A 27,177-nucleotide genomic window follows, 5' to 3' on the forward strand; every position below is an offset into this window, starting at 1 on the left:
TATGTTATGTTTTTGTTCTTTCATTGTGCGTTTTGTATTTTTTTAAATTTTAAAATTTATTTATTTATTGAAATCTACAGTCATATACAACAATACGGTTTTAATATAATAGATACTTAAAACTAGACTAACAATGATCTCAAACTTATAATTATCAATATACGTAATGAGTCATAAATAAAGTTATATCATACAAGAAAAGAATTTGGAAAACCATAAATTAAATGTTTGTTCATACTTACCATTGTAAATTAAGAATTCATTCCCGTTTTGTGATATAAATAATATACATGTATATAAATTAATTATCAACATAAATAAGAAGTGTTTAAAACTCTCTGAGCAATTTGTTTCTTATCTCTGTTTATTAAGTTAGTCCTCTTTGTTTATTCTCAAATGTAAAAATATTTTTGAAAAGTATATTGTTAAGTGCTCTCGGCACGGGTAACCCCAGTAAGCTCACGTTTTTTAAAATCATAGTTTATAATGGAATAAAAAATGAAAAAATAAATAAAGTAGTATTTTGTAATTTGTCTAGATTAATTTATTAACATATCTTAAATGTATCTCAAAATTGTAAATCTTTAGTCAATCTCACTTTTACGGTATTGAAAAAAAAGTTGAAGGGGCAAGAAAAACAGGAAAAAAATGAGTTTGAGATTAGAAAATAAAATTTAGCATTCGAAATGGAGTAGTTAATACATTTGACATTCATGCTTGAGGTCACGGGTACAATAGCCGACAAGCCTGTTTAGATCAAATTTCCACCGAACAGCTGATAACAGAAACAGTATAAACACCTTTACAATTCATATTTATGTACATTATTTAGTGCTAGTTAGATAACACAGTTTTGTAAAAGTAACTATTAATACATTTTTTTATCTTCATATTCAAATCGTAAACTGCTTTGAAAGTCTACTAAATTTATTTATTGTGTAAAAAAATATCGGATAGTTCTTTCAGTTTTAACACTAAATCACTCTTTCGGACTATATTAAATAGTAATCTTTTACACGCTTTTATTGATATTTTTTACCTCTAGAAATTTGCGAGTTAGGCGACCATATATTCTTCAAGGACAAATGTTTTTAAGAATCAGTGCCACGCAGACGCTATGAGCGCACGAGTATTATTGCTCCACAAATGTACAGTTTATGTTATGTTTTTGTTCTTTTATTGTGCGTTTTATTTATTTTATATGAATAATATAGGTATATTTCAATAAAATATAAACATATGTACATAGTGTAAAAAATGTCAGAGCTCTTTGGTAATTATCTCTGAATATTATAAAGTCTTCTTTGTATATTCTCACAAGCAAAATATTATAAAAAAAGAGTTTATTGTTAAGTGTCCTCGGCACGGGTAACCTCAGTGAGGTCAAATTATTTTTATTATTGTTTGTTGTGTGGGAAAAATTAATTAAAAATTTAGCAAATAGTTTTTTACGTTGATATTTAACAAATTCAAAAAAAGTGTTCATGTTCCTAAAATTGGAGATGATGTTTATTTTTTCTCTATCTTATGACTTTATGTTGTGTTTTTTAAATTTAAATAAAAAATAATTTCATGATAAGCATATTTTTCATTTTAAAAAAATACCCGATATAATAAAACATCGTATGTTAGTGTTCAACATTAGTTTGGATTTATCATCATACGCGTATACTAATGCAGCGTATATTGATCATCTGTTACAAGAAGGTAAGGTGATTAGCCTTACGCTTCAGGCGCCAGTCCAGAAACATTAAAAAAAGCAGCGGAGAACCACCATTTAGATAAATTATTCTATGTCAATCTTTCCAGGAATAAAATCCGAAACCTTGATCATGGTATGCAATTGCACCAACCACCACCCTACGAAGCGGACTTATTTTCCCTCGATATCCTTATTGAGAATTTTAACTTTAGATTTGGATAACATAAGGCAAAATAATTATCTGAAATTTCGTTATAAAAAAAAAGGCTGGACTAAAATCAGTGTTTGATTTTAATGTAACGATTTTAATGCAGAGTTTTATGAAATAAACGCCAACTCAATACATAAAAAACTTTTGTTTTAATAAAATAATCATTTCATTTGGCACTACATTAGTACACCGACTTCAGCGTTGCTAGATCATTAATTTGATACATGAATCTAAAGTGATCCGTCAAACTATTTGAGTCTCAGTTCAGGGACTATGATATATTTCAGTATATAAACACATATTCAAATCAATATTTTAAATTACTTATGGGATTTCGCACCCACGACCTTACTCACGACTCACGACTCACTACTCACGACAGGCAAATAATCTAGACCACAAAGCGAACTGACTATGTAGGTACCCTCCTACTTACATACCCAGTAATAAGGCATAAGGGCTTGTCAAGAGAGGCAACGTAATACATGATAGATAAAGCTAAGGCAACCAAAGGTATCCATTTATAGCAGGACACCAAATGCCGAACAGTCAAGTGGATCGGAAGGTCTGTTGACGAACTTTAACAGTCCGCCTTCTTCTTGCGAGTTTTCTGTGGCTTACTCATCATTACAGCAAATGCGGAGAAGTTTCTAAAGCAGAGCCTAGCTGAAGCAATCCACTACACTAGCGGCTTCCAACCTTTATGCTACTACGCCTCCCCTTGTTAAAAAAATATTCATTATTCCATGCCCGCTCCCTAGTTGGAGCATATGGTGTCCACAAAGATCCACCAGGCATCTCTGTCGGCTGCCAGCTTCTGTGCATCCTCCCAAGTCAAGTTTGCGTCCCGTAGTTCTGACACAAACTGCCGACGAACAGTCAGCAGTGGACGTCCAGGACGTCGAGAACCTGATGCCTAGTAAAGTAGGCAAGCGGGCTTAAGGTTCTTAGAAGGCATCCGCAGAATATGACCAAGCCAACCGTATCGCTTCTGCTTGATGACAGTTGTCTCTTTTTACTTCATTCCGCACAAAGTCAAAACACCGCACACCTAAGATCCTTTCGAGAAACCTTTACTCAAAACTTAGAATATTGCTTTTTTGGGCCCTAGTGAGGTGCCACACTTTGCATCCGTAGAGGAGAATAGGTAATGCAAGCGTTATATAATTTGGTTTTTACTGAGTAAATATCCGATCTCCAGACAGCTTTCACACTGTTAAATGTAGTGCCTGCTATTTTTTTTTTAAATTTATTCAGATAACCAACAGATACAATTATCATTTACAAAAAACAAAACAAATAACAAATAAGCCGATTACAAGTTTTCACAAATAGGCACAAATATTCCTAGCCGCACTCCCAGTTCTTTTTGAAAGCTACCATTTTCCGTAACACAAACTCCCAGGTATTTAAAACTTTTGACCCTTTCAATGATTTGGTTTGACAAAGTCAGGCATCAAGGCATGAAGTGTTACACAGTACATGGGTTTTCGCAATATTGATTTTTAAACCCATGTGTGCGGAGTACCTATTTAGGTTATCTACAGTGGCCTGAAGACTTGTGACAGAATCGTCAATTATGACCGCATCATCGGTATACACTAGGTAGCAGAGTTTTTGGGAGGAGGAGATGGATATTCCTCGATCAAGTGGAATTGACTTCCTTAGGATAAAGACCATGAGGATTATAAAAAGGAACGGTGCAAGGACACAACCTTGACAAACTCTGGTGGTGACCTCAAACCAATATGTGACAACATCGTTGATTCTGGATTCGGCATTCGCTATTTGAGTGAAGGGCTTTGAAAAGTTCGACTAGTTTTGTAGGCACCCCATATGCTTCTAGTATATTTCAGAGGGTGGGTAAGTGTGGACTATCAAATGCTTTTTCGTAATCTACGAAGCATGACAAAAACTTTGTTAGAAACTAAAAATTACTATAAACAGAAGAAAAACAAGCTTATGCTATAACATACATGTTCATGTTTATTTATTTTGGAAGATGGTACATAATCAAAAATTGAATGTGAGGGTTGTTGTTGTCTATTGGCACAAAGTTTATCAAATCTTGGGAGCAATGTGGAAAGTGCCACTCGTATCTCCTTTTCGACTTTTAACCTAACTCGATATTTGATTTTTATTGCAGCCAGTGGCCGAATAACTCGTTTCGCATAAATAAGACGTTACAAACGGTAGAAGAACCTGCATTTCTTTGCAATACAAAGATTCATGCTCTCCGTTAAGGTTTATCCAAAGTTATATAATTATATCAATTTAATATTTTTTTTAATTGGCGCTTCTCCTGGCATAGTCCGCGCCTCCCAGGTTGGAAACCGCTGCTCTAGACCATGAAAAAAAAATACTCCGCAAAGTTTTTCTTTTAAGTAAATTTGGAATCAGTTCAGCTTACATAAAAGAAAAGAGATAAATAACTATGTTTTGAGTTTGTCCAAATGTTTGTAAACAGGCTGGATTTTCTCCCTTAAGAGTTATTTAGACCTAAATTTGTTGCAAAAGAGAGGGTCAAGATTTTTGAGGAGGGATATGGAAGTCTAAGTATTTACATGGCCTATAACCAGTCATTGGCAAAAGTCAACAGATGGAAGAGTTGAGGAAATGTAGATGTTTAAATATGGACAAGCCAATGAAAGGTCTCAAGCCCTGTAAATGCCTAGACTTCCAAATTCCCCCGTCAAAAATGTTTTTTCTCTTGTTGCAAAAAATTAAGATATAAAGAAGTAACTATTTCTTCGAAGTTAGTATAAACCTTATACATTATAAGTAGGGTAAAAAATAATGCAAATCCAATTAAAAAAAAACATTAAAAAACCTATGTACTAAAAAAATGGGCTCTAATATTCATACTAGGAATGTTGTTAGTTTCGGATTCGCAATGAAGATCAACAAATTATATGAAACACGGTTTTAAAAATTGTAACTAAGAATTTTCTGGATATTTCGTTCGTCTCCTGGGAAATTTAAATTGACTTTTTTCGTCAATCCGAGAAATTATTAATTATACTCGTGACATTCAAAAGGTTGAATGTTGACACAAAAGAAAGCCTTCAAGTAGCCTCAAAAGACTAAAATGAAAATCATATCGTTTAAAGTCTATATAATTTTTTAAAAATTCAGGCTAGGTAAGTACTTGCCCATCTCAATCAAACAGTTTTTTAAATCATAATCACTATTCTCCTTCCCGCATCTAGTGGTGTATAGGGCACTGCATTAGTAAAAAAAAAATGCTACACGAAAGTAAGGTGAACAGTCTTACGCTTCAAGTTTAAGTCCAGAAATAATAAAATACTGCAGTTTTAATAATTCAAATCAATATTTTACGTCTACCCTACCAGCGGGAATCAAACCCAGGTCCCCAATAATGGGAAGCAAACGCGTCAACCGATTCACAACGAGGCGGATTTATTTCCACTCGATTTCCTTTTCCAAGATTTTTATCTGTGAGTAGCCATCGAGTTGAAAACACTCGACCAGAGTTCGTATTCTATTTCATTCATAATTTGTAAGGAACTTTGTTCATGTTTTTTTGTGAATAAGAAAGTTCAGTGGCTTTTTACATTTTTTTATTTGTTAATATACTATTAAACTAAGTCAAAAAATGTTTCTTACAATTTTTATACATCGTATTATCAACGCTACGATTTTTTTAAAGTTTTGACGTTAGAGGTTCATTTCCGCTTATTCTCATTCAGTCTTTGCCATTGGTCCAAAAGCGAAAATCAGACCGGAAATCCTCCATAGCTCTCTGATCACATAAACTAGTGACGTCATTCGAAGTAGTGCGTTTTTATTATTTTTTCCTTACATTTTCAAGAAACTTTGCACTACAATTTAATGCTCTAATTTTTACCCCGAGCAAAAAAACATTTTTTGTATCCCATTTTCCATAGGACTGAAGTTGTTCATTAGCATGAAAACATCCACATGCGGATTTTCAAAAATCACCTCAAATTTCTGTAGTTTTTATAAATATGCGCATCTTTCATGACGAGTCCTTGTATTTGTCTTCAAATTTACTAAATTTTGTTTTTTAGTTTACAGGTGTAAGTTTCCCCATAAAACGATTATTTCAGGATTAAAATTTATTGCAACAGAGATGTGAAACATTTGAGAAAGAATGTAGAAGTCAAGGCATTTACACAGCTTATAATCAGTCAATGGCTAGTTTGAGTGATCACTTTACAAAATGTTTGACGTTCACTTTTCTGCTTGTTTGTTTAATAATCAAAATTACCCCAATTGTTTACTATTAAACAGCCATTGGCTCTTTCTAAGTTAATATTTACATAAGAAATTAACGAAATTATTTGTTAATAAACATTTTAATAACGAGTTATTAATCATTCAGCCATATTATATCTAGAAAAAAAGGAATAGCTTGTTATTGGTAATTTAGACTGAATTTAGTTTATGTCAAGACCATCACAGTAGTCACAAAGATGTCTAGCTCATATACAGAGTGTTACTTTTATGAACAAATAATTCAATATTATTTATTACGATTGAATAAAACGGTTTTTATGTCCAACTTGTGGTATAGTGATTAGCGCGTTTGATTTTCGTGCATGAGGTTAACATGAAATATTTTTTAAGATTGACTTTGCAATGTTTTTGTTGGAAATGTTTCGTTTTAACATGGAAATATTTTTGATGTATTCTTAAGATAGTAAACTTTCGGTATTTTCGGTTCCTCATTTTTCATAAATGTGAAAAATGTTATAAAATCAAAAGTAATTACTAAAACCGGATGATTCAATGTGGTTTTTTTCAGTGCTGCATAGTCGTTAATATATTACACATTTTTTATTTTGGTCATGTACTTAGCTAGTTTAATTAAAATGTGTATTTTATTTATTTTTACACGTAATCGATGAAAAAAGGGAGTTTTAATTATTTTTTTTAAAAATATTATTTTGTATTGTTTTTAAACCAAATGAACGAAAAAAATTAAAGTTATGTTTATTTTTCATAAATTCTACTCTAGTCATAAAAATAACTTAATAAATAAAGGCTTATGGTAATAATCATTATTTCGGTAACTAAAATCATTTATTTAAGGTAAATATTTTTTTATAATTTAGTCAGCACCTCAACAAAGCAATTTTATTCACGAGAAAATTAGTCAAATTAATATGCAGGCAATATTAAAAGGGAATTTCTCAAATATTTTATTATTTGAAATAATTGTATGTTTACAGAAATGTATTTAAAAAAACGTTGACTTCTTTATTGTTTTTGCATATATTGGTACTCGGATTCATTGTTTTTAATTTACTCTCTTACTGTTGGCTCTAAAGATAACTTTAGTAAATTTATGGTTGAATGTTTTGAGTGCATTCGATTACTTATTGGTTTTACTTTTATTTTCTCAGTGGCTTAATCATATTTGTGGCATACCGGGTAAACGATTAAAAACAAAATTACCCGGAACTTCAAATTGATGGAAAAATAATGTTTTAGGATTGATAGAATATCTAAAGGCACATTTCTAAATAAGGGTTCAATCATTTATATATAAACGTTGAATTAAACCGAAAAAAAAACATTTTATAATTATTATTGTATTGAGTTTTGAAAATGCCGAACAAAAACATTTTATCTTACCGACAAATGCGCGATTGTTGCAAGACGGCCGATTTGTAAATAAATAGATATCTATAAAAAAATCATAATGGCAATAATATTCAGTTTCAATTTAACGTAGTTATGCAGAAAGCAGGCAGTCCACAATTTTGAAAAAATGAGATATTGGTGTTATCGGGTGTAGTCAGGTAAGGTCAATTCTATGTTCTGCTAAAAACAGCCGGACCGCTTTCATACAAAAAACTGTAAAAATCACCTTCTGAAAATAGTGTCGATTACAAAAACGGAATTTCTCAATTCTTAGAAAACACCCACAGGACCAGAAAAATCTGACGGTACTTTAATTTTATTTACACTGTTTAAACACATAATAAGATTCTTGTTTGTTACACCAAAAAACAAATGTATTCATTGTTAATCATTTGTCAAAGTCAAAAACATTCCAACAGTTGTTTAGATTTGATAATTCACTCTTCTCACAAAGGTGCTATTATCTCAGTTTAACTTTTATATGGCTGGCTGCTTTCTGCATAACTACGTTCAATTACTGTTTTGTCTTTCTTATACAAAACATTTGCGTTTGTATGTGAAAATTCTTGATGAAAGTTCATTGTAATTTATTATATATGATCATGACCCGTCTCGAAGATGTCATGAAAGTGATGAAACCGGTCACTGGATATTCCAAATTTGTGGGTTAAAGTATCACTCGTCTTTTATTTATATAATAAATTTCTTATCCAAGTTTAATCTTTTAAATCCATACACCCCCAAACGACTTAATATATATATGTATTTAAATATATATTTCAACACAACTCGGCACCGGGATTTACGTAGATTAACTAGATTAACCCAAATTCATTGGAATTACTACCACAGCAGAACCGTTCGCTATTTGAAAAACATAATTAATTATTGAATATGTCCTTGTAATTCTCAGTAAATGAAACGGAAAAAACACGAAAACAGCCTATACCCGCGGTAGAGATAATCCTGAAGTAAATCATACATTGTCTACAAACATTTGGGCATACTCATATGTATGCATGATTACTGACTAGTATTTTATATTATTATACTCACCGTACCCAAGATTTATACCTAGGCAATTTATACTGTCTTGAATACGTGCTTTAAAATCCAATTAAAATATTTGCATTTTATTTAAAGTAAATGTGCAATGCGTTTTCATTTTGAATTATTTTTTATTTCATAAAAAAACTAAATAAATAACAAAGCTTCGCAAATATACAAATAATTTCAAAAAATGTAATTTTGTATCGATAACTTTTAATTAGTTAAATTACTCTCCAGTGACCGGGATTTGTCATAACTGGCATCATCAGACTAGTGAGAGACTAAACAAACTATTGGTAAAGTCATAAAATTTTGTAATTTTCTCTCATTCGCTGACGACCTAAAATTTTTTTGTGAAATACTGACTTCTTCAGATTGTATTAAACTTCAGTGTTACATTCAAAATATAATTCAATGAAGCAAACAAAACAAATTATTCTTCAATGTTTCCAAATGTGTTGTAATGGCATACACAAGAGCATCTAAAACAATATACTATCGTTATCTCATGGATGGAGTAAGGCTTGAAAGGGCTTCAACGTCCAGAGATCTCGGCGTGTTATTTGATGCTAAGTTATCTTTTAATCTTCATATGGTTTATCTATGTAATGACTCCCTTAAAATGCATAGTTTTGTTCTTAGAAATGCCAAGATCTTTTCTAACACTCAGATTATGAGGACATTGTATAATTCCTTGGTAAGAAGTCGTTTGGAGTTTAGTTCCATTATTTGGTCGCCACATGAGACTCGATACTCTTTGATGGTGGAGAGAGTGCAGAAAAAAATTCTGCGCTATCTGTACCTAAAAGAGTGTGGATATTATCCTTGGCTCTTCCCAACCGACTTTTTACTGGGGATGCTAGGCTATCAGTCATTATATTAGAGAAAGAGGGATGTTCATTTGGGTGTTCACTTTTTCCAGGTGATCGGTGGTCGCATACATAACTCAGAAATTCTGATGGATGTAGGTCTGTTCGTACCTGATAACTATCTTCGACAAAGACAGCATCGATTGTTTTACCTACCGCGATGCAGAACCAACCTGCCAATGGTTATGCCAGTTGGTAGAGCAATCTTGCTTCTTAATCGCATCGCCTCGGATGTCGACATATTTCACGACAGTGGGCCTTCCCTTAGGAAAGCACTTTCTAACTTTTTATTTTTCTTTTTACATTTTGTTATTTTATTTTAATAACATAACTATCTACTGTAATTTGTGATATATTATTGTATTTAGAATGAATTGGGTCTTTTTTCTGTAATATTCTAAATATCTGAATAAATAAATGAAATGAAATGTTAGGACACAAGTAAAAGCGATGTTGATCATGATTTTCTATGATTTACTCGCATGTGAACAAACTAGTGTATATGAAATAATTTTAAGTTTTATCCTATATTTATTATGTGAATTTACGGTATGTGTGAATGCATGTTGTATAAATAATAGATAAATAAATATAATTTGTCAAGGGTAATTCACCAAAAAAGTCATTCCAGGTAGATAATTATTATTAACATATGACAACAGAGATGAAGAACATTTTAGAGAAAGTTATATAGAAGTCTAGAAATCTACAGGACTTATGACCTGTCGTTGCCTGTTTAATGTGGCCAATTTACACATTGTGTAACATTTACCATTCTGCCCATATTTGAACATCTATTTTACCTTCCCTTAAATGTTCTTCGTCTCCGGTGTAATATGTTAATATAAACAGCTTCCCTGGGAGTTGAATTCAGTTCTTGTCTACAAAAATTTGGACAAGCTAAAAAAATTTTAGAAAATTAATACAAAAATTACCATTGTCTGTCTTCTAACTGCAGATTGTGTGTTTCGCCAATAGCGTATGTATTGTTAAACTTGACATTAGTATTTTTATCACAGGAATAATTTGACTCTATAAGCGGTTAGCAAACGTGGAGTTATGAATGTTATTTTCCAACTTTAAATGTGTCCTTTTTCCTAGTTTTGAATGATATTCCTATCTCTCTCACGTACTCTGCTTTAAATTATCCTTAAAATAATAATATGTTCCTGAGTGAGCATCCCTTTTCCTTTTATCTTTAATATTTATGAACAATTTTCCCGTATTTGAATAATTATGAAATCCTTATAATGCTAAGGAACACTCATCATGTTATGTGCTTTGCTAATTTTATTACTTCAATATCCTTTACAATAATATATTATGTAGCTTTGCCCACGCGTTAGTCACACACGTTTTTGAATCTTTAATACGAGTCCTTGACTGAGTTTTTAAGCAAATACTTGTTTTAATTAATCGGTCAATCATAGTTCATAAATAGTCTAAAATTAAAAGTGGTCAAAACTGAATAAAATATTTTATTTCCACCAAAATATCTCAGTTGAAAAACTCAATCATACAAAATACAAACATTTTGGTAGGAAAATGTGAACTCCGACGTTACTGCGATTTCCCCGAATTGAGTTTTTATTATGAAAGTTTTCAAATATATATTATATTTGTTGTTGACAGAACAATATTCATTTATCGAAACTAATGGTGGTTGTATTTAATAACCCGGAAATCGATAAAAACAGAATGAAATAATAATGACCTCAAATTTATTCAAATTTGAAATCACTATATACGCTTAAAAATAAACATTATTTTAAAATTTCAATATAGTTTTTGTTAAAATCATTTGCATGAGAAAATTATGTTTCGGAATGCGGAAAATGTAATATAATTATTTTTTATATAAGAAATCAAACACTGATTGGAGTCAATCAAACACTTTATTTTATTTTTACAAATATAAAAACAAATATTTCGTGACAATTTTTTCGCCTTGTTACGGCATTTTCAAACGAATGTGAAGATTTAAGGGATTCAATGTCCTTTTATAGTCATATAATTCACGGTACTTAAGTAAAAAATTTAAATTTTCTTATGAACTGTACATTAGCATGTACATTAATCATGATTATGGGAAAAACCAATAGTTAAAGGCAAGGCTAAGTATTTAATAGGTCAGGGGGAATTTAGGGTTTATTTTTTAGAATTTCGGAAAAATTTATAACAAAGAATGTATTTATTGACATACATGTATGTAATGCGAGATAATTTATAAAGTTTTATATCTGTAGAACATTGTTGTGGAAAGTATATCAATAATATAAATATAATAATAATAATAATAATAGTGGTTTATCAACAAAAAATACCATTTCCTTATCCAATACATACATACTTAGGTTGGTGTACTTTATAGTTTTGATACATGATTGAAATATTATGAAGAAATTTATATAAACATAAGTGTTCAGTGAACTCAAATCATTCAAAATATTAAAAAATATTTAATTATTTATACTACATTTATTTTTTATATGTATTGATTACTGTTGATTGCGCCACTTGCCCGTTGGCAGTTGCACGCTCGAAAATTGCCGATTCGCGGGATGCGTTCTCCTTTGTTCACTATGCTATGGAACCCTAAAAACAATTATTGCAATTCCTACCTTATTCTGGGTTCTGGCACCTCTATTGCTGGTACTTCTGTAGCGGCAGTCAGGATAGGATAGTTTTGATACATGATTGAAATATTATGAAGAAATTTATATAAACATAAGTGTTCAGTGAACTCAAATCATTCAAAATATTTAAAAATATTTAATTATTTATACTACATTTATTTTTTATATGTATTGATTACTGTTGATTGCGCCACTTGCCCGTTGGCAGTTGCACGCTCGAAAATTGCCGATTCGCGGGATGCGTTCTCCTTTGTTCACTATGCTATGGAACCCTAAAAACAATTATTGCAATTCCTACCTTATTCTGGGTTCTGGCACCTCTATTGCTGGTACTTCTGTAGCGGCAGTCAGGATCCGATCCAACCTTGCTGTCAGGAAGGAGGGGCACTTGACAAATTATACACCCAGTAGATTTAATACTTATTGATGGCAAAATATTTTTTTGCGATCGCGGTAAGAATATGAGAAATCACATGTGTACACGGTCGGTTCAGTCGTTGTTCTGGCGCCAGAACAATATAAGTACCCTTAGTAGGAAAAATGCAACATCTTAACTAGGGTCCCGTAGGTAGTAAACAAATCCAAACGCCTCATCCTAGCAAATGTGCTAGATTTATAATATATTTCAATGTGTGCACATGTGGCGTAACCAAATGTTTTCATTTATTTTTTTGACCGGTAAATAACCCTAGTTACATAGTCAAAGCAACTTTGCAATATGAAGTTTTTTATTTATTATATGATAATAAATTAAAAAAAACAAAATTAACGGTAAACTGAAATTTTCCAAAATGGGATTCAACTGCATAAACCCAATTTAAAAAAATATTTTTTACCTTCGTTAAAAAGTAAATAACAATAATATCTATGTGTGTGTTGTTTTTTTTTATTTTTTTTACTCAATTTTTATTTTTATTTTATGTTTTGTATAAAGACAACGGAATACAATAAAAAAAATGAAAATAAAAAGTAGAGATAATTATAAATTCAATAATTATTTTTTAAATTTATTATTGTTAAATATTAATATTTACATAAACCATGGAGTAAACTTTTTAACTTTCTTTTCAAAGCACTTTCCTTTTTTTTTTATTCCTCTTTTTTAAAAACTGCTATTTTCTTTTATTTGCCTTTCTTTTATAAAGGTTAATATTTATATTTGTTACATATGTAATATTTCTTTTTTATATATAAATACCGTTTACCAATGTATACTTTTCTCGATGATATTGTACTTTTTTAAATAGTATGCTATTTTTTGTTGTATTTTTTTCACTGCTATAAATTAATGTAAAAGGTTCATGGAACCGTAAATAAATAAATAAATAATAAAAAGTGTAATGATGTAAGTGGGGATAATTGCGGTATCGAATTTCGAAAGAATATAATTTTTAATATATGTTGCAGAGTCTAGTCGAGAGTATCTATTTGATTGTATAAGGTGTACGAGTGATGGGGGAATTTATTTGCCGCATTTATATTGTATTTTTTAAGTATGTGAAAAAGTTTGGTGTGTCTTGTTCGCCTAGGTGGCATATTTAAATTCATCGAGGAGAGTAGATCTGGGCAGTCAGTTTGGCCATCGAGTGTTTTATGTATAAATAAAGGGTCTTCAAGTTCTCGCCGTTTGTTTTACCACACACATAGGTGAAAAATAATTTGTTATTTTCTTATGTAATTTAAAAACCGTTACATCTCTTAATTTGATTGACAGGTAAGTATAGATAATAATAAATAAATTTAACTTGATCTAAAGGAAAAAAGTTTGGTATCTTTGTATATTCGTGGGTATACTGGCAAAAAACGTTAACTCGAAAATATGCGGATTTGACTTAATGATGCAGTTTTGTAAAATTTTCAACGCTCTACAATCTGGCAAAATACACTCAGTCATATCGAATTTCATATTTCTGTAGTTTTAAAAATAAGTTTAAGGTTAAGTATACTGGTATTTTATTCAGGCTAAAAGCTTTAAATAACTAAATATTTCCTAATATAAAAATAAAAAAAACGGGAAAATTAAAAATATGTTCTTAAATGAGAACTTAAATCTTACTTTATTTAAATAAGACATAAAAGAGTCAAATTGGAACAAAACTTAAATATTTGATTTCTCAAACCGGGGATTTAAGAGTTAAAGCTTTTTGCCAGTATACACACGATATTAATCTAACGAATATTCGAAGGAAATAAAAATCATGAAACAAGTTACTTTTTTATGGTTTCGATCAAAAAATATACCTACCTACGGTAAAAAATATAACCAAATTGAATGTTTGTATGTTGTTTTTTTGCCCTTATTTTTCTCCTAAAAATATTTCGTTTTATTTTCCAGGAATTCCTTGGTATCACATGATATTGCTAAATAAGCCTTTGAAAGTGGCGATAGTAATGATGCTTGCCAGTTTTCTGGCTCCGTTACTCGTTTTCTTCTTCCTCTACGAAGGTGTTTACGTCAAGGTAATATACAACGATGGATACTCTAGTGGCATATGTTCCCACAGCAGTGACCACCGAGTACCTTGTGGAATATCGGCAATAACTGAACCAGGAAAATGCGCGAAAGACTGCTGCTACGATGAAAATAATAAATTTTGCTATCATCGCGTACCCTCAAAATACTCATATATATCTAAAACCAGTTGGGTCGAGAGCAAAAACCTAACACCGAGGATCAAAAATATACCGTATGGTATCAAACCCAATATTCAAGCCATACGTCTACACTTTGATGAGATATCCGATAAACACCTGAACTTCATGATCTATGATCCGAATTTCATTAAATTATCCGACGTTGGAGGTATTGTATCAAATAAGAACTTTTTCTACAAGATATTTTACCCAGAAATCTTTGTCGAAATATTTTCTAAGGAGATCAACATTTCAAAACCTCTTCTTTCCACTGCACGAGGACCTCTGATAGCCGCTGACAATCTCTGGGAGTGGAGTTTTTATATTTCGGACGACGCGCTATATGGACTCGGAAACTTCTTTCTAAAACCACAACTCATGTACAGTACTGAAGATAACCCTCACGCGTCTCCATTCTTCATGAGTCAGAGGAATGGATCTTATCACGGAGTATACTTGGAACAAGACGGTCCGCTGAATATAAACATGACAGAATCAAAAGTAGTTACGGTGCAAAGTTTGGCAGGACACAAAATTGGCGTCCATTTTTTTTACGGCCCTTCACCGAGTGAAGTAGTCAACCAATATATGAACTTTGTTGGGAAACAAGATATTCCGCCATATTGGGCGCTCGGCGTTCACTTTTGCAGGTAAGAATATTTTTATTATGAAGTTTAGTTTTCGTGAAAATCTGTTATTTTAATAAAAACTCAAAATTAAGGCGATGACTGTTTAGATATTTAAAAAAAATAATATTTATGTTAATTTGATATTTTATTAAAGTCTTTGTACTTAAACTATGGAATTAGATATTACAAAATCGGGTTCGAACCTTCGACCATTGATCCGTGAATTCACGACAATATAATGAAACCACAACGCCGTTCGGTAGTTGAATTCTGATAATATTATTTTCATACGTATTCATGTACTAAATTCACGCCTTTCCTAATAACTTTGAATTCAATGAAACATCGAAAAAAATTCTTGATTTTGTGAGTTTTAATAATATAATTATGGAATAAGAAGAATAATTAAGGAAAGTTACAGTGAAAGTTACAGTAAAATCAACTAAATATATAAAATAAGATTCTATCAGAAAAAAAAACATGCTTTATTTAGATAACTATATTAGTCAATAATAAAATACAAACATTTAAGTTTAAAACCCTAATAATTATAACTTGCCACACTGACCCAATATGAAATATGTTTATCTATGACCTTCCCATGAATAGAAAATTGGTAATATGATATGATCCATGTGTCATGTAGGGAAGACCGGGTAAGGTTCGAATTTTTTTTTCTTTTGATCTTAGAGGATAAGATTATTCTTCTTCAAGAGATAACATTAATTTTTCTAAATATTTATGTTTAACACATTACTTTTTTATGAGTGGATGTTTTTTTTTGTAAAGAAAAATTAATACTTGTGTTGAATGACTTACCAAATATTTCAATTTAAGGGGCTTTTTTCAAGGAGTTATAAATAACTCACTGTTAGAAAATAGGAATCAAGTTTTGGTAGAGATCGAAAACCTCGGACCTTCGATCCGCGGGTCTGCGATACTAGCTACTGGACAATATATATAGGATGTGTCATATTTTTTGTCGGTATGTGAATATTTAATAACCTTTTAAAAAAACAACCGATATTCATAAATTAAGTATTTTTATTTAATTTAACTCTTAACAGTTTATTTGAACAAGTTTAAAAAAAAACAATATCAATTATGTGGCCGTCTTTATTGGCCAAAGCAAAATGTGCCCTTTCTTTTCTATAACTTTTTCGAGCATCTTGGGAGGTATGGCGATGATTTCGGCACGAATGTTTGCCTTGAGCTCATCAATGCTCCAAGGCTTGCTGACGTACAGTTTGTTTTTCAAATAACTCTACAAAAAAAGATGTGTAGAAGGATCAAATCTAGAGATCTAGGTGGCCGGTCAATGTCCCTTTTTTTGACATCACACGTCCTGAGATTTTTGTTGCAGAAACTGCATTGTTTGATTTGTAGTGTGGCATGGCGCTCCGTTTTGTTAAAACCAGTAACCACCTAGATATGTTTCACTTATTTGTGGATCGGCATAATGAGCCAACAACCACCGATATCAATTCCTATCGACTGTGTCGCCTTCTCTGAAGAAAAATGGCCCAAAGATGGTTTTGGCGCAAACGCCGCGCTGGCCCAAACAGTCAATTTTTAGTCATGCAATGGTGTTTCATGAATTTCGTGTGGATTTTTCGATCGTAGGCAAACGCGCTTACCATTATACCGCGAGGCCGACATAATATTAATTTTATTATGATAAATGATTAATTCCATAATTCAATACGTAAAGGATAGTATAAAAAGCATTCACTCATTTTTTTATACTGCCTACCAATTTTTGGCAAACGTCAAACTCTATTTTGGCCCATTCTTATATATTTTCTTACTGTTGGTTTTATACACTGAGTGGTTTTATATATTACACTTTTTTTTTAATATTGACGATACAAACATTATTGACTGTTCGGGCCAATTAATAAGGTTAGTTTTTTTTTTAATAACTCAAAACAAATATTTTTCAAATTTTTTGTTTTGTACACCATTTAGTGAAGATGACGTTAATTATATTGTAATGGTATTTTTTTACAATCAATATTGTATAAAGTTTCCGCAAACCAAGTTTTGTAAAATTTCCATGGAAAATAAACGTAAAAATAGCATTTTCCAATAAAAAAATATTAAAACGCCACCTTTGATAAATTAGTTTCATATTTTCGTTTAGATTCACCTTAAAACATTAACTTTGTGGTCAAAAATTTTACCAAATGTTGTTAAATATTGTATATAGTTTCCTCCTTTCATCCCCTTTCTCTTTTTTCAGCTATTTCTCCCGAAAAATCAAACATTTTCATAAACTTTTCAGTGTGTGTAAGGGTTGCCTATTATAAGCAAGTGTTTTTAAAATGGTACGGTGGTTTTATATTTTTGTGCAACAACTGTGGTGATTGAGCAATATTTTAAGTATATCTAAATGCTTGCAGACTGGCAGGATTTTCTCCCTAGGGAGTTGTTCATATTGAAATTTGTTGCAACAGACAGGGAAAACATTTTTGATTTAAACCAACCAATGACAAGTCATAAGCCCTGTAAATGCCTAGAGCCCTATATTCCCTTCTCAAAAAAGTTTTTTCTCTCTGTTGCGACAAATTTAAATGTGTATATTGAGTTTTGCATGTTCATTTAATTGGTGTTTTGACAAAGGGAAAGGTACGTCTCAAAATCTGTAGACTTAGAAAAGTCGGTAAGAGGTTATGTACACATATTTAATTACATTTAATAACTCAATACCTTGTTTTATTTTATTTATTCGGGATATTAAAAGTAATACGTGCAAAAAAATATAACAAACAAAATATACAGAGAACAAAACCAATGAGAGAAATGTACAGAAATACACATTAACCGGTTTCTTTGCGTGTGTAAAATATGTTTTAGAAATAAGTTGCGGAGGTTAGTGTATAAAAATCCTACTGTGGGTTGCCTAAATGTGCCCTTCGTAATGAGCTAAGGTCATGGGCCAGGAAGCAGAGTGTACTCCTCCAGCAAAAAGCACCTGGTCAGTACCATACGAAGGAACTGATAAAAAGGTACTCGCAAAGTTTTGCTTTTGATCTAATAAGGATCAACCAAAATCAAGTGAGGATTATCACTAGAGCCCTTACAGGGCACTGCAGATTGAACCAACACCTTGCTCGAATGAACCTTTCCGAAACTTCTGGATGTAGGTTCTGCAGTGCAGATGAGATGCTTCACATCATAAAAGGAGTCTCATCCTCGGGGGACTACGAGTTTAACCTGATGATGTTAAAGAGCTCGCTCCCTAACTAATAACCCGATGGTCTACGGATCTATGCTTGGAGGAGGAGATTGAGCGAAATGAGAACTCTCGCTTTCCGCACAGGTGCCAGGCTCTTCATGGACCTGGACTCGGGGGGCGAGAACTATTCACGAAGACCCGTCACAATAGATCTTCACAGGTCACAGTGATGTCAGGAGCTTGTATAGCACTAAACCCCACCCTTAAGAATAAAATAAGAATAACATCGTAACTTAAAACATGTCGCAACCCACTGATGAGGGTTAAAACTTAAACCGTTTGTATATCGGCAAATATTTTCATGACGTATATTTTATTATAACATAATTAATTATTTAACGAAACGGAATTGTCCCCGTGTCCGCTCCCTACTCTACTCAATCTCCGTTACACCAATATTCACGAGCTTGAAACCACAAACTCCTGTTAGTAAATACATAATTACGATACAGTTGCTAACGGTATTTTGGTATTCATATATGTGTTGAATTTATAAATATTTAACCATTCACGAATAACAACAGGTTAAAAAAATAAATTATGAATTCTGAATTACGTGTTCTATTAGAATATCAATGTTTTCATCATTTAGAACCTCTTTAAACCAAATGATATCGTGATTTCACGGCGTATTTATCACCAGGTACCATTTAATCTTCTTTAGCCATTTTATTAAGAGTATTTCTAGATTTTTGTTCTCTTTTCGATCCTGAGAAAAGCGTTATAGCTGCACTCGTAAGCCATCGGACTATCGATCTGGCACCGTAAGGCTTCAGACGACTGGCCTAGTTCTACGGAAATTTTCTTTATTTTTCACATATATTTTTTTCGGATAAGTTAAGATATTGAACAATATCCGTGAGTAAAAATATATAAAGTATCTTGTATTGCCGATTTAAATGCGTATTTTTAACTGTTCAAAATTGGTAGCAAATTTTTAGTTCGTCTGCTACTCTGCTTTGATCTCTTTTTAACTTCTAATATTATTCCCGTGGTGTGTAACTCTATTTATCTCATTTAACTAATTGAATTGTTGATCGCTCAATAAATTGTTAAATTAATAAAGATTAATGCTCATGAATAACTCAGTTAATCAAAATATTGTAATTAAACTAACTGGTCCCAGAACAAGTATACAAATTGGAAAATTGTTTTCAGGCGTCGCATTGCTTTATCTGTGAAATAATTCAATCAGATTTATCTTTTTACGAAATAAGTGCTTTAATTTAAATTATTTAAAACATGAAAGTATTGAAAAAAATGTGGATTTTCAAACAAGGGCAAAATAGTGAATAAAATTAAAATTTACAAATTATCACATACTTACACACTCGCACACTGCAAAAAAAATTATACATTCCAAAGAAACATAATAAGTCAATTAGAAAATCTTACATACTTTCAAGCAATAAATTATCACAGTTACCAATCAAGTGCCTTTCGCATCCCAAAGTACGGTCGAAAGATCAAAAGGAATCTTACAAAATAATCAACATTTCTCTTATGTTTAGTGGAATGTTGTATGTAAAATAATTATCATTCGTACTTTAATGTGAAATTTAATCGTGGAAATTTCTTCTTTCTACTCGTTTTCCAAAAGAGATAATTATTATTCTACTCGCCATTCTAAGCGAACCTTTTCAATATTAAATGGAGGCCATTAATTCTTTTGATGTGCTCATTTAACTGGTATTATAAAAGACGATTTATTTATTTGAATTTGAATAAACACCCACTCAACACAAATCATAATGAAACTTAGGTTCTTCAAAAAAACTTCATATTTCACAAATGTTTGTTCGAGGAAATAATTTTCTAAATACATTTCGCTTTTCTCGGGTATCAATTTTTTTTTATTTCATTTGAACAAGTGAAGTGTTTTGACAAAAAACGAAAGAGTATGTAATGTTGTTCTTTTTTCGAAAACCTTTTGTTGATATCTGATAAATACTTCCCAGTTTTTATCGCAATATTTCTTTCCGCGATACAGCATAATGCTTTTGTATTTTATTGGCTTTTCTTAGAAAGCTTTCAACATTTAAAATTAAACCTCAGTACAGTTTTTAGAAAAGTCTTTTTTGCCTCTGGTAATATTACCCGTGTAAGCTGTGCCTTTGGGAAAACATTTTCATTTATTCCTCATGTTTTTACTAAACTTGTAGCATAATGATAAGATGACTGGTTTTACGCTTGATAAGGTACCAGTTTTGTTATTTCTTAATCCATTAATTAATATTATTTGTTATTCTGGGAATTCAAAACTATAACTTAAAACCAAATACCTACATGATAGCGATACACAATACATGTTTAAATTTTGTTTTTAACTCAAAATATATTCACACTCGAAATTTATTTTTCACATTGTGCAATTATTTACATTGAGGGAAAAAATCCATTTGATAATAGTAAAATAATCATTTTTCTTTTTAAAATGAATAAATAATTTAAAGCCTTTGCGGTTTAACGAGGCATAGTTCCGTTGTTAGTGTTGCCGTTTCACGGATCAGAGGTAAAAGGTTCGGACCCCACTCTACAGCAAATCGATTCGCCCTTTTTACTAGTGACATATTTGAAACTAGCGGAAAATTGCCTAAAAATTTAAACATTTGGGTCAGTCATAAGCATACAAAGTTTGTTTTCATTTGAACAAAAAAAAAGGAATTCTAAATTTGCCAAAAAATTTCAATTGAGTTTTATCTACAGGGTTTGTTTCGGATATAAATTTATTTTTATAAAAGTGTGAATCCATTTTTTCCTTTGATTCCGATAGTCATTGTTTTGAATCCCAACGTACCTACCTGCCTATGCCCTCCCTGACAGCTTGTAAAAAAGAAACGTAAGAGCGCAAACGAAACGTAAAAGTGATTTTATGCAATCGAAAACAGTGGTGTTTTGGACCAGTGCCAAAGGGAGGAAATTCTAAGTCTTTATCCTTTCATTTGTTCCAGGGTTTACACTTAAAACAAAATGTCAAATGGTTTACGTAAAATCAAACTTCCCCATTTTCTTCGAACACGCGTATCGCGTAAAGGTAAACCTTGTTTTACAGTCCCAGGGTCAAAGGAATTAAGTGACCAACAGGGTTATTTATTTTTATAAAATCAAACTTGGTTATAAGCTCGTATATGTACAATAAACAAAATTTGTACAAACAGTTATCATTTGTATGTAAAAAATAATATATTTTAAATTAATTTATCAATACGGTTAATATTACAGCTGAACTAATAATTTCATTGAGTCAAGTGTTTTCTTGAACCTGCCAATGTTAAGTCATAATCCTAGTAAATGCCTCGACTTTCATTATTTGCTTTCAAAAAGGTCTCAATGTCAATAAAAAAATCCATTATTCTCAAAAGAGGCCCGGTAACATTTCAAAGACGTAATTTACCTTTTCAGAAAAACAACATAAAAAATAATTAAATTCCCTCGGCACGGGACACCCCCTTGAGAGAACATAATTTTAAATTAAAATAAATAAATACAAAAATCGTAAAATAATAAACGAGAAATATTGAAAAACTGTATTACCTACCTAAGATACCTACATAATCTTAAGGACGAGCTGTATGTAATTACCAATTACATGAATATTTCACTAGTAATTAACACGAGTAATTAAGTTAATTGTACGTGGGTATCCAGGCGGCTGAAGGATACAGTTTTGTGTGTGAGAGAGCCAGAACCCTGGAGATGTATTTTGGACCCGATGCGATGTCTACTCTCAAGGAAGAATCCTAAAAATGATATTAAGAGGAGATGTGTCTCGCAGTGTAGGTTCCGGGTTCCAGTATTGTTTTTTAGTGTTTTTTACTGCAACATTTCACAGTCCCTGCCTGGCACTTAAAACGTAAAACTGATCACCTTAACTTCTATGTAATTAAAAAGATTCAGATACGATGCAATTGGAATACCATTCCAGGGCCATATGCACCATTGGGTGATGATAGGAAAATTGATTTAACAATGTTGATTTTTTATATATTTTTCTATTATAATTCAAGATGAGTTGAATTTTTTCCGGATATAACGTCCAATTAATAAAATTAAAAGTTTTTGAAATTTTTACTAGGAAAAATATTATGAATGTTTTGGAATTGACCTGTCATTTGGTTGTTAGTTTATCACTTTAAGCACTGTCTAACTTTCAACATTCTGCCTTTGTTTGAACACCCTTTCTCAAATAATATAAACTGCTGTGAGTGAGATTCAACCGAATCGTTTCATCCACTGAAAAACGCTTGATATTATTTTTTAATTATACCAACATCTTCATGAATCAGTATGCCGAAATCATTAATCCAGGAGTTGTTTGCAAATATCGAGCCATAATCGGCAAAACAACTTAAGCGACAAATGGTGAATTGAGCAGGAAAAGGTTTTTTGAAATTTTTGTTCCATATATATATTTTTTAATAATTCGGTAAATGGGATTTATATTAGTTGGTTACTGCCAATACTGATTTTTTTTTTTTTATTTATTTTTTTTTGTTTTCATACAATAAACATAATAATAAAACAGAGTATTAAAAAAATAAAGCATAATTACAGATCAACGAAATACATATTAATAGAAAAATAGTAAACAAAAAAATCTCACAAAGGCATGGCCTGTTCGTGGGTATACAAGAAAATGTTCATGAATTTTTGCACCCATAATAAACAATGGACAGTTATAATATTTTTGAATAACATAAGAAGAAAGAAAAATATTCCGTAAAAGATAATATGGTATTTTTTTTATAGTAATTAAAAAAGGAAATAAAAAATATTTTTAAAAAACACAAAAAGATTTCATATCTTTAGTTTGAATCCAGGATAGTGCATGTTTTTTAAAATGTTAGCTAAATGTTTAAATTTATAAGATAGTGGCGGTAACGTTTTGTTTTGCCTATATCTCTGACAGTGGTGCAAGCTAGCGTAATCGCCTACATTGTCGTCGGTTACGTTGTTTTCCTTAGCTAAAAAATAATAAATATATTTTTATATATATTTATATATATATATATTTAAAAATGGAATGATGCGGAGTAGATAATACATTGAAAACTATAATTGGCATATAATTTTGGTTTATTTGTATATATTGTTTTTTTTTTTGTTATAATAATAATGATAAAACGGCTGTTGTTTTATTTTAATAAATAAAAATAAGTACCCTTAAATGTGGTAGATGAATTTTTTAGAGCTTTGATGTTTTTATCGCTCGTGGAGTGGGCAATAAAGAAAAATTTTCCTTTAAAAAACGCAATTCGCCAAAAATGTCACTTACCTTATTTTGCCGATTATGGCTCGAAATATCGACCAAACTCGAAATCTTATAAAGTTGGTTACTATTCATTCAAGTCCGCCTTATTGTTAAGTGGCATAGTTTAGTAGTATATTTGCTTACCAAGCATGTGGTCTCAGGTTCGATTCCCGACATGGTTTACAGTTTTATGCAAAACTAACAGTATTGCACTGAAAACGTCTGTCTTCATAACGTAAACCTCCAGCAGTTCATTCACGCCATGGTAACATGAAGATCAAAAGCACGTGGCCTATGAAGAGACAACTGTTAGAAGTTTATCTTATCAAGACGGACGTTTTCGTTGAATACTGTTAGTCTTGCAGAATATAATGTATTGTATTCAATATGAATAAATATTGAATAAATCAAAATATTTATTTACAATAAAAAAATAAATAGTCGGCCTCGTGGTGTAGTAATCAGTGAGATTTTCTACCATGCAAGTGGTCTCGAATTCGATTCCCGACAGGGTTGACACGAAATATTTATTTAAAAAAGTGTTTGTACACAAAAATATTTCATAGTACCTGAAGCGTAAGACCGATCATCTAACCTTCATATCAAAAAAATGATTAAGATACACTGCGATTGGTAGACCAACGCAGTGCCCTATGCACCATGAGGTGCGGAAAGGGAATGACGATAATGATAATGTATTCAACATAAAATGATGACTTGCTTCATCGGTCGTCGATCTATATTTCAGGTGAAATCATCGCACGTGTGTGTGTCATCGATCAATGGACTCTAATTCCCACAAGACCAAGTGTAAACGGCCTTTAAGCGTGTTCAATGCTCTATCCAAGTAAGGCAGGCACCGTGGCCCAGTTGGTTAGACGGCCAACTGTGCAACTGTCGTCGCGGGTTCGATTCCCGCCAGTTGCAAGAAAAAAAAAGTTTGTTTTTTTTTATTGTTCTTGGTGTTATGGTGTATTTTTTATTACCTTCTTCCACATCTCTCTATCCTTCCTGCTGACAAGCTTCTAAAAAATGAAGGCTTGGCGGGTTATTGATTTTAAAATAAATAAAAAGTAGTATATTTTACGCATCCACACATTTGTCTATGCACCCACATACTTATACACTTCAATACACCTCTATTTTATTTTTAAACAAATGTACAAAAAATTACAATATCTAGATCACGACCAACTAATAACAAATAAAAAATTACATACACGCACTTTATACAACGAATGACACACGCTTACAGTAATTCACATAGTTAATTAAGTATAAGGACATTAAAAAAATATTTATCATTCTTTAAATCAGAGATTTATAATCGAATTTCATTAAAAGGTATCGAAAAAACGGTTTCCAATCAAGTAAAATAAATCGATCTTGTTATCAAAGCTTTTACAACAAATTACCTGCTCATTAAGGATAACAAAGTGGATTGAATTACCAAGATTGGATTTCGAACAAACAGAAATTTGTTCCTTTATTTAAAAATATTTTGATATTGCCTAATGATGTAAACGATAATAATACAGTTTAATGTCAACTTTATCTAAATAAATACTTTATTTTCTAGGGGAAATGTTATATCTTCTCAAAATGTATCAAAACTTCTGGAAGAGTTTTATAATTTCACGGAAGCGGCGGAAACAAATGGTATTCCGTATGATTCGGATTGTATAGCGGATGGGGTTTTTGACTTTTTGAACTTTGACCTGACCCAAGAGGATTTGGCATCTGTGACAAACGCTGTTGAGACATTGAAGAATGCTTCGAGAAAGTTCCTGCCAACTCTGAGACCTCACGTAAGTAGCTTTATTTTATGTTGTATCTTTAAAAGTTTATTTGTATTTCTTGTTTCTTAGATGCGACCTTGCATATAATTGACCAAGTGAATATAAAAAGCATATTTAAATCATTTGATGAAAAAAACACATGTAAAAAAGAAAGTCTAGCCTAAATACAAAAATTTCCTAGCTAGTCGGGACCTGAAATAAAGAACCTCCGTACATTTTACAAAGTTAGAAAAAATTAACATTATGAATCTGGAAATTTAATACACAAATTCAAAGGTTTTTTTTTGTTGAATGGAAGGATAATAAATATTATTTCAATTAAGGCCCAACACATAAACTAGCAAATCGACGACGCCAGGTATTTAATGCACAGTCTCAGATCCCGCATTGTATTTTTCAAAAAAATTACAATTCAAACCGACGTATGTCAAGCTCAAAGTATTTTGAAATCTGACAAACAAATCAATATATTGTAAGAAATATAATTTACTAACTACGAATTTATACGCCTTGTAACATACGAGTACTGTCCAGAAAATGACCTTTCCTTAAGCGTTTTAAAATACCATAAAATGACATTTACCAGAAACAAAAAAAACAATACTTTTTAGCTATAATTTTAGTAACGTTAATATTCAAACGAAAACAGCTGTAGGGATTTGGGAGTCATCTTGGACACAAAGCTTTAACACTCATATATACCCGTATGCAGAGACAAAACTTAAGGTGAGGAAAATACATTCTAATCTCAAATGCGGAGAATAACCCGAAGGTGAAGACAATAGAATGTACTTTCCTCACCTTAAGTTTTGTCTTTGCATACGGGTAATAGAAACTATTTAATTAAAATCATATAAAATGTTTTCTGAGAGTATGTAAACTATTAACCTGAAATTAATAATATTAACCCTCTTTTCAAAAAATAAAATAAAATGGTTATTAAACAAAAACCACATTTTACACAAATCACTTCATACACCATACTTCTCATACAAAACTATGGAGATACCAACACAAATGGAGTCACGCGCTATAGGAGGGTTGCTTCTTAAGTTTAAAGATAGACAAGTAAAAACAAACCTTTATAATTGAAAATGGCTTTATTGTTTTACAAAATATTTTCCTTGAAGATTGCATGCACTTTTGCATGCGTTTGAACCCATTTTTTAAGCACCTTTTCCAGTCCGATTGAGGCTTGAATTTAACTGTATTACACTAATATAGGACTGTGTGCACAACAATAAGTTTAAATAAATAAATATAAATATTCCGGCGCGCCGACGCAAGCCGTATGTTCAAACTTAAATATTAACTTGCACGGAGACAGGCGGCTACAGTGATTTGAAATGTTTCCAAAGCTTGATTAAATCTTAAATAAAACTGATCTTACAGCCCGTGTTGACGAGTGATATGTGATATCATTTTATCGGATTATTATTTTTACTATTGTGTTATTATATATAATATCCCCTCATACCAGCACTTTTGTTAATTGGGAATATTTTTTACAAAAAAAAAATGTAATAA

General features: G+C 31.4%; 1 protein-coding gene across 1 annotated transcript; it reads left to right on the top strand.

The window, feature by feature from the left end:
- Positions 1-12,358: 12,358 nt before the first annotated feature.
- On the top strand, positions 12,359-25,659 carry LOC148273292 (lysosomal alpha-glucosidase-like; the record flags this gene model as incomplete). Its single annotated transcript, XM_088238921.1, has 3 exons — positions 12,359-12,506; positions 14,435-15,383; positions 25,431-25,659. Coding segments are annotated over exons 1-3 (1,326 nt in total), but the record flags the coding sequence as incomplete, so codon positions are not given.
- Between the last annotated feature and the right edge of the window lie 1,518 nt (positions 25,660-27,177).

This window comes from Micrasema longulum, unplaced genomic scaffold (genome assembly GCF_059751315.1).
Source record: "Micrasema longulum isolate JH-2025_06_02 unplaced genomic scaffold, ASM5975131v1 h1tg002001l, whole genome shotgun sequence".
In the NCBI taxonomy this organism is placed as follows: domain Eukaryota; kingdom Metazoa; phylum Arthropoda; class Insecta; order Trichoptera; family Brachycentridae; genus Micrasema; species Micrasema longulum.